The sequence below is a fragment of the Adiantum capillus-veneris genome, chromosome 4, assembly GCF_014529385.1.
Source record: "Adiantum capillus-veneris isolate H3 chromosome 4, ASM1452938v2, whole genome shotgun sequence".
Lineage (NCBI taxonomy): Eukaryota > Viridiplantae > Streptophyta > Polypodiopsida > Polypodiales > Pteridaceae > Adiantum > Adiantum capillus-veneris.
In genome coordinates this window covers 73,870,683-73,882,441 of record NC_140934.1, presented here as the reverse complement: position 1 = coordinate 73,882,441, position 11,759 = coordinate 73,870,683, and the positions used below count along the sequence as shown (strand labels likewise).

Sequence of the window (11,759 nt, the reverse complement as noted above, 5' to 3'; positions counted from 1 at the left end):
TTCTAAACGAAGCCTTAGTGTTGAGTAGATTAGGCATCCTTCCAATGTTTTCGGTGCCAAAGATGGAGACTCATCTTAAATGTTGATGGAGTTTGTCAAATGGATCCCTTTCATTTCATAGCCTTAGAGGACAAGTGATTGTGAATCTCTCTTTCTCTCTCTCTCTCTATATATATATATATTATTTTTATTTTCCTCATATCTTGATTTCCTTTTTGGAAAGCTATCGTGAAATCTCACCTTGTTTATCTTTGAAAAAATTTAATCTCAAAACCACGGGTATTTTTTGGATTTTGAAAGGACATTTTGGGAATTTCTGATTAAAATATATATCAAATTTTTAGGAATCTCTCAAATTAGAGGGGTATTTTGGAAATTTTTATAATTAGAGGGGTATTTTTGATAATTTTGCCTAAAAATTAATCGCGTCAAGGTATACACGATTTCAAAAAAAAAAATTGTAGACCGCCATCGAAGGCGCTCTCTCTATCTCTCTCTCTCTCTCTCTCTCTCACACACACACACACACACACAAAGGCGGTGGGCCGTGGGAGGGCGGCTCCGGTAGGCCTTAATCAAGCCACGAGCACACAACGCTCTCTCTTCTCGAGCCGTTGCTCGCTGTCTCGTGCTGTGCTAGCAGGCACTCTCTTTCTCTCTCTCCTCTCTCTCTCTCTCTCAGAGCAGGGGGAGGGGTTTCCAACGCCGGGAATATGGGGGAATCTTTGAAAGAAATACAGTTTAATCTTTTAAACTGAACTGTGCGAGGTTTGTAGTAGCTGCTAGCAAAAGAGAGTGCCTCTTCTTCTAGGTTGGTATATAAGAAGAGGGGGACTCCAAAGCCAATATGTGTGTACTACTTACTTGTAGGGACGCCGCTAATTAAGCTTCCCAGTACTCTGCTCGTGACTCGCTATTTATGATGCAGGGCTTAACCAGCACATGAATGATCGACCCGCTGCTGCAGGCGTTTAGACAACAAATATAGCTGCTGGTAATCTATCAAAATGCTTGTCAATTGAAGAGATATGTGTAGTAATTATCCCTTGAGCTTTCTGCACAGTGAGTATTAATTTGTCTCATGCTACTGCCAAATCAGATGAGCAAAAGACAAGAGCTTCCCTCTGCATCTTGCAATATGGACGACGCAAGTGCGGATCAAGACAAGCAACATCCTTCTGATTTGGAGAACGCGTCAGGCCAAATAAAGCATACCCACAAGGCAGATCATGAAGAAAATTCAACAGTAGTAGATGTCGACAGCAGAGGCAGCGATAGGCGCAATATCTATCGCGGCGAGAGTAACTACTCCCTCGAGTCGCTGCGCCTGCAGAGTGATGGCATCCTCGAGGATCTTGAGAATAACTATGACCGCCAACTTCAGGACCGCAAGGAGAAAAGGTTCTCCTTGTCTCAAAGGTAATTGATTAATGTGAATTTATCTTCCTTGTGTTGCATTGGACTTCAGACTAGAGTGTTGTATTATATGCATCAGAAAGTGAACAAATAAAACTTGGTTACCAGCTTGCATTTAAGCTTTTCAACACCTTTGAGCACAAGGCTTTCACCACTCTAATGTCAGAGATTTTGGGTTTCTTGTGGCTGGCTAATTTCAGAGGATGGTTTAGTGGCAAGCACTGGCAGACGCTGCTGCTGGCGTATCAGACAATGGGTGTGGTGTATGCGGGCATCGGTACATGTCCGCTTTATGTGTTTTCAGCCTTCACATTACACGAACCCATCGAGGAGGACTATTACTCCATCTTCAGCATTGTCTTTTGGACCTTCACCCTTATCTCCCTTATCAAATATGGTTTCATCATTCTCAGGCTGGATGATCAAGGAGAAGGTATTTTTGTTGGACCTTTACTATCTCCTGTTATCCTGTTTCCGATAGTGTACATCTCAACTCATGGGATGATTCCTTTACAATTGATTTCAATTTCCCTTACAATTCAAGGCCCTAAATTGATCGATTTCAACATGGAATACATGCATATACGTGAGGACAAGGGTCCAGGCAACGCCTAGCAAGAGCTATGAGCCCACATAGGTTTGGGAAAGAGGTCTTGTATAGCACATGCCGAACCCTTGTTCTCACACATACGAACAGAATAATCAAGATGTTGATCTTAGCATACTTTTTCTTAAACAGTGGAGCGTAGACCTTTTATTAGAAACCATATAAAGTAGTAGAAGTTCTATTATAAGATTGCACAAATCCGTTTGTCAAATTCTATCAGGCTTCTGATATAACAGGTTGAAGTTCCATTTAAGTTATGTGCTTCTATGAATCATGGCTTTTATATGGCTGAACTTGAAAGGGTATTTTGTTTAATCTTTTGAGTAATTTTGGTTTGTGGATTTGTGGTGTTCGAATCATGAATTCATCCATCAATAGAACAGGAAGAAACAGGTGTGTGGGTTTTTTTGTGAATGGCATCATGAACTCATTCATCTCAACAATTGGTTGGGATTTGGGGTGTGAGCTTTTGATCTCTTGATCATGAATTCATTCACCAATTAGATAGGCTTGGTGTGTGTGAATTTGAGATCATTGTTTTGGTCATGAGTTCATTTACGTCTATTTTCCTCACACGATAGTCTCACAACCAGAAGCCTCCCGCTCTCCCAACTCCACCGCATTCTTCTTGACATCTTTTTTTAGTGAACCCGACATGAAAATGCTGGGGTGGGACATCTTCCTCTACAAATTTCAAGGATGGCTAATCATACGAGGTTCATCTTGACCCAAATACCATGCAGATGTTTCAAGCCTTTACGGTCTATTTGCAGCAGCAGCAAGCGGCTGAGAGAAGGCAGGTTTTCACAACAAAGGGGAGTCACACATGATCGAAAACCTGTCAATATGCATCTCTGAGTTTTTATAGAAAAATTGAGTTGCTAACTGTTTTCTGTGTTGGCAAATGTCTGTGATAGATTGTAAAGCTGTAATTATGGTTTGATTATATAAGTATGGTGGAAAACAAAATAAAGGATGGTTGTTCAACTGATGAGCAGGTGGTACCTTTGCTCTGTATTCCATCCTTTGCAAGCATGTAAACATCTGTCGTTATGGAAGAACCCCCAAGAAAACTGCCACCTTAAAGACAAAAGAGGGATCAGTTCAAGACAAGACTGTCAGGAAAATGGAGAGTAGCAAAAGCATCAAAGTTCTGTTGTTTGCAGTGACCATGATAGGTGCATGCATGATCATTGGAGATGGTATTCTCACTCCTGCAATTTCAGGTATCATCTGGGACCATCTTAACTTGTTTTCCTTAAAAGCCATTATTTGTTTGCAGAACTGTCTCCTTCTGTGTTTTATTCTAAATGGCTAAACGCACATCAACCTTTATATCTTATATATGCTTGTTAACAGTTTTATGCTTACATCTTGGGTGCGTCGTGAAATTTTTGCAAATCACATCAAAATTTGTCAGAGCTTTTAGATTTAGATTCCTTGTTTCAATATCAGATCCAATTAGCATATGCTGAGTAACACCATCAGATCCAATTAGCATATGCTGAGTAACATATTTACAATATCAGATCCAATTAGCATATGCTGAGTAACTCTATCCTTGGGCATGGGTAAAGTTAGTAAGCTTTCACTCTCCCACATAGTATATTCTGTAAGACTCACTGCAATAAAATGAAAGGCATGGGTAAAAGTTAAGGTGCTTTCACTCACCTGCAATAAAATGAAAGCTTCAACAATGTTGCGAAATGGCAAGTACCCCAGAAAACTCTCAAAAAATAAGGCATGAGCTTATCTATAAATGCCTTCAATTTGATGCATAAGATTTTTCTCATATGTAAGTCTCAATCTACTTCATGTATGTAAATCAACCAATATTTATCAGATTTACATTAAAGAAGAGCTCATAAAGTGAACTTGTAAGACCTTTGAACATTTCTCAATGACACTTGTTTTGGAGCTCGAAATCATAGAATATTTTTCTATGATGGCCAAACCCATGAATTGGTAGGATTATTAACCATCCAAGCACAGGTGCTATGTCAGTGGTTAAGGATGGCTCATACTTGAGACAATCAAATTGGGTAGAAGTTCTCTTGTTTTTGTATTCTCTAAGGTTCTCGTTTGTGTCATACAGTCCTTTCAGCAGTTGATGGCTTACGACATGCATCAAGCGCGCTCAATCAATGTGAGTCTGCTGGTTGTTTCACAAGGAACGAGTGCATTTCACGCAAATGGAGCTAATCCAACAACACTGATAGTTAATTACTCAATATGTGATTTTTTTACCATGAATGCAGCGTCCATCGTGATCATTACAGCAGTGCTACTCATAGCTCTGTTTCTGCTACAAAGATTTGGCACAAGCAAGGTAGGGTTCCTATTCTCACCTATTGTGGTGGTATGGTTCATCACTACAGCCATGATAGGAGTCTACAATGTGATTGTGCACAACCCTGCCATCTTCAAAGGCCTATCCCCTCATTACATCTTCACCTTCTTCTCTCGTCGTGGAAAGGAGGGCTGGAGGACCCTTGCTGGTACAGTGCTCTGCATCACCAGTGAGTTATCACCCTCATTCTATATTACGTGCGGAAGGCTATAGAATTGAAATTGGAAGGATTCATTGTCCCTTCCCTGCTTGGAAAAGTGTCTTTAACATGCAAAATTTTTGTTGATTGAGTATAGGTTCAGAAGCAATGTATGCAGATTTGGGTCACTTCAACAGAATCTCCATGCAGGTACTATTCGATGATGGAGAAGAAATCTCTAAGCTCTAGACCTGGCTATGTTTTTTGTAAACTGCACTTAGTTTTCTGTGGATCAATATTAGAGGGTTATATCATAGATTGCACAATGTAACATAAGCAGTGTTTACGGTTTAGGGTTCAAGGTTTATTTATCTCTTCATATACAAAATCCATTGTAGGTAGGAAATTTTCTTGTTTGATACAGAAATTGGAGTAAACCAAAACATGTGTAAGAATGGAACCGCTGAGATCAAGATGTCTGCCTTGCTGTACAGATAGGCTTTGCCTTTGTTGCATACCCATCCAACATCCTAACATATGCCGGGCAAGCAGCATACCTGACAAAACACTTGGATAATGAGGGAGTCTTCTACAACTTCATACCTGAGGTGGTGTTTTGGCCCATGTTTGTCATTGCCACCATGGCTGCCATTGTGGCAAGTCAATGCTTGATATCAGCATGCTTCTCTCTTGTGAAGCAATCAGTGGCACTTGATCTCTTCCCCAAAGTGCGCCTCATCCACACATCAGAAAACCATGAGGGCCAGATTTACTCCCCTGAGGTCAACCACTTCCTTATGGTCCTCTGTGTTCTTGTTGTGCTGGGCTTGCGCAGTGTGGACAACCTTGGACATGCCTATGGTACTGTAGTCTCTCCCTCTCCCTATCGACTTCCAATTTCTTCAAGCGGTACGATAGGAAGCTTAGCATGGTTTTTTATGATTTTGCAGGCGTTGCAGTGATCATGGTGATGTTTATAACAACGATTTTTGCAAGCCTCGCAATGGTGGTGATATGGAATCTATGGCTTCCATGGGTGGTGCTGTTCCTTGTGGTGTATGGAAGCATTGAGGGTGTGTACATATCAGCAGTTATGAGCAAGATCTCCCAGGGTGGCTGGCTGCCCTTCCTGGTGGCAATTTTTATTGGTCTCATTATGTATACCTGGGTTTACGGAAGAGAGAAGCATCATGCTTATGAGAGGGCCAATTTGGTAACCCTGCAGGATCTGGGGTCATTGCTCGACTCCACCAACACCTCTGTGAAGAGGGTGCCGGGTCTTTGCATTTTCTATTGCGATTTTGAAGATGAAATACCTCCTCTCATGCGTCACTACCTCCGCAACATCAGATCACTTCATAAGATAGTCATCTTCACCACTGTAACTTATTGCAAAATCCCTAAGGTCCCCTACGACGAGCGCTTCAAATTCTCTAACTGTGAAGGCTACCCTGGCCTGTTTAGATGCACAATTCTCTACGGCTATGCTGAGGAACGATCCTTCCAGTGGAACACCTTCTGGGAGGGTATGGTTGACAGCCTCAGACTTCACTTGCAATTTGCCATAGTTGAATCGGGCCCTCTGACCACCAATCATCCACTTCCCCGCCTTAGCCAAGAAAATGCAGATGCCATCGAACAACCCACTGAAATAATGAGCCGAAACGATCAAGGATCAGGGCCCTTGAAGGACATGGCTAGCTTAGAGAAGGCTCTTACAGAAAGGCCTGTTTTGGTCATTGGGCGGACACGGCTTGTTACAACAACTCGAGGTTTGAGCAACTGGCTGCGAAAGGTGTTTTTGGATATAATCTACAGGTTTCTTTACTCCAATAGCACCTCTGCTGCTGCCGCCCTTAAGCTCTCAGTTCCCCCCTCTAACCTGATGGAGATTAGTATGCTTTATGAAGTATAAGTCCTCAACCTTGACTTGTGCAGTACAATGGTATATAAGTTTACAAAAAAGAAAAAAATGAAGCCCACATACATTAGTGAACCATTGCATGCTTCAAGGCCACTAAACAATCCTAGTAGGCCTGATTAAAGCATGCACTTTTCCTTAGTGATTGCAATATAATGCCTGTGCAGTAATGCTGATCTGGAGAGAACTCCGTTATGATTCCTGCTCAGTATTTACTGCAACAATTGTAACCCAAAGTGCTGCAAAATGCACTTCTGCCAAATGTTTATACATCTGTAAACAGAGGACCTACAATTTGTATGACTTAAGCAATAAGTTTCCTTGCTACCTATTGCCGTCTCTTGCTTGTCCAAACCATGCTCTGGTACTGGGTGAAAGCATAGTGGGTGTACAAAAAAGTCGTGTCCCGGACATGGCTCTTTTTGGATGTGTTTCACCAAAATGAGGCCACGTTATATGTCCCTAGATAGCTCTTCAAAACAAGAATCCAAATCTGTAGTGGGTGCCAAACTGATTTGGAACAACTTTACTAGTCTTTCTTTTTTATAAATAGCTATCGAAAAACAGCGTCTTACCTTTAAAATTGTACAACCCATTCATCCACCAATGTAAGACGGGGGATATTGGCTCGAATCCGACTCCCACAAGAAGTTTTGAATGAATTCTCACAATAATTCCCACATTGTGACTTACCTCAACATCATGAGCTTTTGTGAGGCAGGCAGCACATACCTAGCTAGGTACGATTGAGGGCAGGGGACCGCCGGTCCGGTGGGGGGGCCGGGAGTCCCCTGCCTCCAATCCTACTTGGCTAGGTATGCGGTGCCTCTCGAGCAGAAGCTCATGATGTTATGCATTGTATGAAAAACACTCGGTTTTCTTACATGAGAAAATTTCTAAATCTTCTTGTGTATAAGTTGAGCTCCTTGGCTCAGCCATTGGGACCGATCGCAGCTGGTGCCTTTGATTTCGGCTCAAATCCACTCAGGCTGTATTCCTGCCATTGCTTTTGTCTGTGTCCGTTGCCCACTCTGGATGGGCGAGGGGGTCAAGTCGACAAGCTCTGCCATCCCACAGACGTTGCAGCGTCAAATCAGATTTTGCTATTTCAGCTGTACTCATGAACTTTTCACGTCCTCCAGATTCTTGCATCATATCAATACATGAGTAATGTGGTGAGTTACTCTGCAAAATAGAGCGTTTCACAATTTGCCGAAAATTTGGAAGCTTGGTCCCATGTGGATCGAACCGCTGCATACTTCGTAAAATGAGGCTAAAATTTCCAAAAACCTATCTATTTCAAACAATTAGAATCGAGTCAATGGCGGCGCACGAGAACGAGAGAGAGAGAGAGAGAGAGAGAGAGAGAGAGAGAGAGAGAGAGAGAGAGAGAGAGATGTTAGTCACATTCTTAAAGTAACCCTTCTACCTTGCATACAGTGAGTTCATTGTTTTGCACAGAAAGATGTAGTGCGCACATGGAACGATCAGTCGTGCGTCCAATCGCAGAGTGAATGCATCTACCCGTCGTCACTTCGCATACATGAGCTGCTTCAGCCAGCGATCGTTGCCAGTGACGTATTGCTCATCTTCAATGTGCAGAGCAGGCAGTAATCAGCGAGCTCCATGTAAGCGTGTCATAGCTTTTGCAGACCTGCAAGTGCTACGGGTTAGCTCCCGCCATGTGAACGTTGGGAACAATCCCTCTAAGACCCCAGAGGGAGAGAGAGCACCTACCTCGTGGTGATCAATTCTCCTTCTAGGCTTGAACTTATAATATATCTTGGAATCGTGTGTGTGGCAGCTGTGAGTGCTAACCTTGCGTATACACAAAATAATGCTCTGTTCAGACAACAGCTGAAAGCACAAACAAAACTCCATCTTTTCTTCTTCGTAGGCTTCGTAGCCCATTCACACTATAAAAGATATGCATTTTGTAAACCTTATTCACACAGCAAAGAACACCCATTCTGGAAAACCTTGCTGAGGTCATGCACTGTCATGACTATGGCATAGTTGATTGAGAAAGAGAGGGTGCCCAATAATCTGTCGAAGGGTAATTTTAGTGGAGTTAAGGGCAACAAGAGAGTCTCCCAGGGAATGTGCGAAGGACATGCACTGTCATAAATATGGCGCAGTTGATTGAGAAAGAGAGTGGCCTTATTCTATCGAAAGGTAATTTCGATGTATTTAAGTGCTTTTTCATCTTGGGATGAGGCAGTTAAGTGTACCTAGAAAACCTTTACTGCTTTGAAAAAAAGGGAAAAGGGCTAAATCTATAAGATCAAACAGAATAATGATGATCAATTAGCAAATCACTCTGCTTGAAGCCAATCCTGATTTAGAAAAGTCATCTCTTGAGCTTATCAAACTAAAGGACCAGCTTAGGAGGGAGAAGCTTCTTGAAGCTCAAGCTGCCCTTGCTTGGACTAGGCAATTCTGGGCTGGCAAAATTGACCAGCCCAACAAGAAAAAATTTGCCCTCCTAAAAAATATATATATAGGGATTTCATTCCCTTGTTAAGGAATGAGGAAGACTTGCATGAAGTTTCTCACCAGATAATGTGGAGATTGCCAGGAAATACTTTTCCAATATTTTCTCTCCTCTCCCCACAAGAAATCAAGATATTACCAATGCAATCTTCCCACAAAAAATCAAGATATTACCAATGCAAGGGCTAAGATTGCCCAAGTACGGAAAAAAACAATTTCTATACATATCTCTGTGTTGTTGGACTCGCCCATCTCTGAGGAGGAGATTAGAGAAACTATTGGAAAGCTTAAAACTAGTAAATCAACTGGCATGGATGCCCCAACCAATGAATTTTATATTGCTTTTCAAGATCTGTTGGTTCCTTTTTTACTTCTAATCTGGCAAGAAGCCTTAGCATAAGAGCTCTTTCCTCCTCCATTAACACTAAAAGAGGTTATGTGCACTTGTGACGCTTTTAGCGACGGAAATACATTGGGTTTTTATATTCCTCGCCGTTGCTAAGACCGTCGCTACGGGAACGTCGCTATAAGTGTCGCTATATAGTGACGTATATAGCGACGATTGCAGTCCTTATGTAGTGACGCTTATAGCGACGTTGCAGAACCTTATATAGAGACGCTTATAGCGACGTCCGAGAGTAATTTTTTTTGGGTGTCAACCATATTGAATGTTTCCAGAATAAAGTATACCTAAATGAATCCAAGATAAGCACATATTCACATTTGAAAGAAAGTGCAAGGTACTATAGACCAAAAGTAGTCACCCACAAGACAATATAACCATGAACTTCATCATGCATAGTATTGTTTGTAGAATAAAGATACAAAACTGACAAAAGTGATTGAACAAAAGTAAATTGACGAAAGTAAATTAATGAAAATTATACATATTATAGGCAAAATCACTTGATTGTTAAACTTTGCAAATGTAATAGTTACAACATAATTGTCATTATTGAGATAAAATACATGGTTTTCGAATAGTTACAAAAAGATGTATACACTTCATCTCATTATACATGCTATGGCAAAAGAAAACTAATGCTATCTGGCTATGGCTAGACTGACGTCGTCTAATCAGACGTCTCATCGCGTCCAAGCGGCGTATCTGTCGGATTTTGCAAAAAAAACAATTAGACTTTTTTCTGTAAGTATAAACATATAATTACAAAACAATCTATTTTCTTAGCTTATCATTAAAATACAACAAATACAAAAGAGTAAAGTGAAATACTAACCATGCCGCCGCGAGAACTAAGAATGTCCATCAAGACATTTAACACTAGAATGGTAACATGACACTTTTATGTCCTTGGACACTTTTGTGTCCTGTTAAGTGACCATTTTGCTTGAATTATTTGAAGAGTATGAAAATGAATTTTTAGGTGCTATATATCCACAAAGTTGCCTTATGAGTTGAAAAAAAGTTAGCATTTTTTTTAGTATCAATCTCACCATTAACCTTACTCTTGCACAACATTTTTGAACCTAAACTGTGTGAAAAAACGGATCCTGTTTTTGGCTTTTTTTTCAATTTTTGGCAACTATACCACTCTAAACTTCATGTTTGTGAGGTATAGATGGCTAGAGGTTAGGCCTTCATAGTTATCAACATGTTTTGATGCTTGGAGGGAGAGCTAAGTGTTAAAATTAAAAGTTATGACCAACTTACAAGAATTGCATAATCCTGTTTTTTGGCCAAAATTAGCACTTTTATGATTTTTTTGGTGGCTTTCTTGATATCCAAATTCAATTTTGATTGTGTAAGTGTAATGTATAACACAAAGCTAATCGTCCTTGAGTTTTGGGGGACCTAATATGCTATATAGCATAGTATATGATGATGATTGATTTTTTTGATTGCTGAAGAATACGATACATTTTAGAGTAGCAAGTATAACTTTCTCAATATTGCTAGTTTCTTAGGCCAAATTGTGTGTATTTTGTAGGTAGTAACCATATCTAATCATAGACTACAAACTTGGCTAGATATTGAGTAGTTTCTATGGGTCTCTAGAGGTCATAATGCTAAACCCAGTTTTTTCATGTTTGCTGTATTTAGCACTTTATCATTGTCCCCAAGGTTCGAATTGTAAGAGATCCATTATCCTTTTGATATGCTCCATGGATCCTTTTGAATCCAGAGGCCCAAAGGGAACTAATAAAACATGTATATAGTATCCGTATTGAGCGTGACTATAGAAACTTTGATGATAGGTCCGCAGAATGGCAAAAATGCAACTTTTTTGCACCTACTTTTTTTTCCCAAAAAAAAATTAGTGAGGTAAAAGCAACCATATGTTTTGGTCACCAACCCATTGAATTTAACGGGGCATTTTATCTCATGTCCTACAAAAATCTCCACTCTTATTTATATGCAATCAACTGTAAGAAATTGCTGTTTTGGGCAAAATGCACTGGTCCATCAACTTTGGAGGCTTGTAGTGACCAAGGGATGAGAAAAATTACAAGTTTCTTATTTTTTCCATATGTAGTAGTTATTGAACTATAAGCTCATGAAAGGATTTTTCAAAATGAGTGGATCTACTATGGTTTTGGAAAATTTTTCCAAAACCCTGAAAGGACACTTTTCTGTCCTGTTAGGTTACCATTCTAGTGTTAAGCCCTTTCTGCCTGCGTACTTGCGCTCGTACTGTGTGGGGTCACGTCCTGTCACATCGACCATTGTTTAAAACATACAAAGAATCCACTATGTTAGAATTTAAAAGTACAAATAGATGTAACTACCAAACTTAAAGAGCAATGCAAAAACACTTACAAAATCGGCCTCAAATGATGGCTAGCCGCCGCTCCCCAAGTGGTGCGAGCTCCC

At 40.6% G+C, this 11,759-nt stretch overlaps 1 protein-coding gene across 5 annotated transcripts; it reads left to right on the top strand.

Annotated features, from left to right (window-relative positions):
- The first annotated feature begins 560 nt into the window (after positions 1 to 560).
- Positions 561 to 6,762, top strand: LOC147459413 (putative potassium transporter 4). 5 transcript variants are annotated; one of them, XM_086510683.1, is made up of 10 exons: positions 561 to 643; positions 929 to 994; positions 1,100 to 1,419; positions 1,617 to 1,849; positions 3,022 to 3,249; positions 4,119 to 4,169; positions 4,282 to 4,542; positions 4,670 to 4,722; positions 5,007 to 5,373; positions 5,463 to 6,762. In XM_086510683.1, the coding sequence occupies exons 3-10, from the start codon at positions 1,100 to 1,102 to the stop codon at positions 6,425 to 6,427; spliced, it is 2,478 nt and encodes an 825-aa protein (XP_086366809.1). In that variant the 5' UTR covers positions 561 to 643; positions 929 to 994; the 3' UTR covers positions 6,428 to 6,762. The 5 variants fall into 5 exon arrangements, with proteins under 5 accessions (XP_086366809.1, XP_086366806.1, XP_086366807.1 ...); XM_086510680.1 differs by having other exon boundaries at positions 605 to 811; XM_086510681.1 differs by having other exon boundaries at positions 605 to 849.
- Positions 6,763 to 11,759: the final 4,997 nt, after the last annotated feature.

Coding starts and splice junctions, on each gene's coding strand:
- LOC147459413 (XM_086510683.1), top strand. CDS start 1,100: ATGAGCAAAAGACAAGAGCTTCCCTCTGCATCTTGCAATATGGACGAC. Junction 1,420..1,616: donor AGGTTCTCCTTGTCTCAAAG/GTAATTGATTAA, acceptor GGCTAATTTCAG/AGGATGGTTTAGTGGCAAGC. Junction 4,723..5,006: donor TCAACAGAATCTCCATGCAG/GTACTATTCGAT, acceptor CTTGCTGTACAG/ATAGGCTTTGCCTTTGTTGC.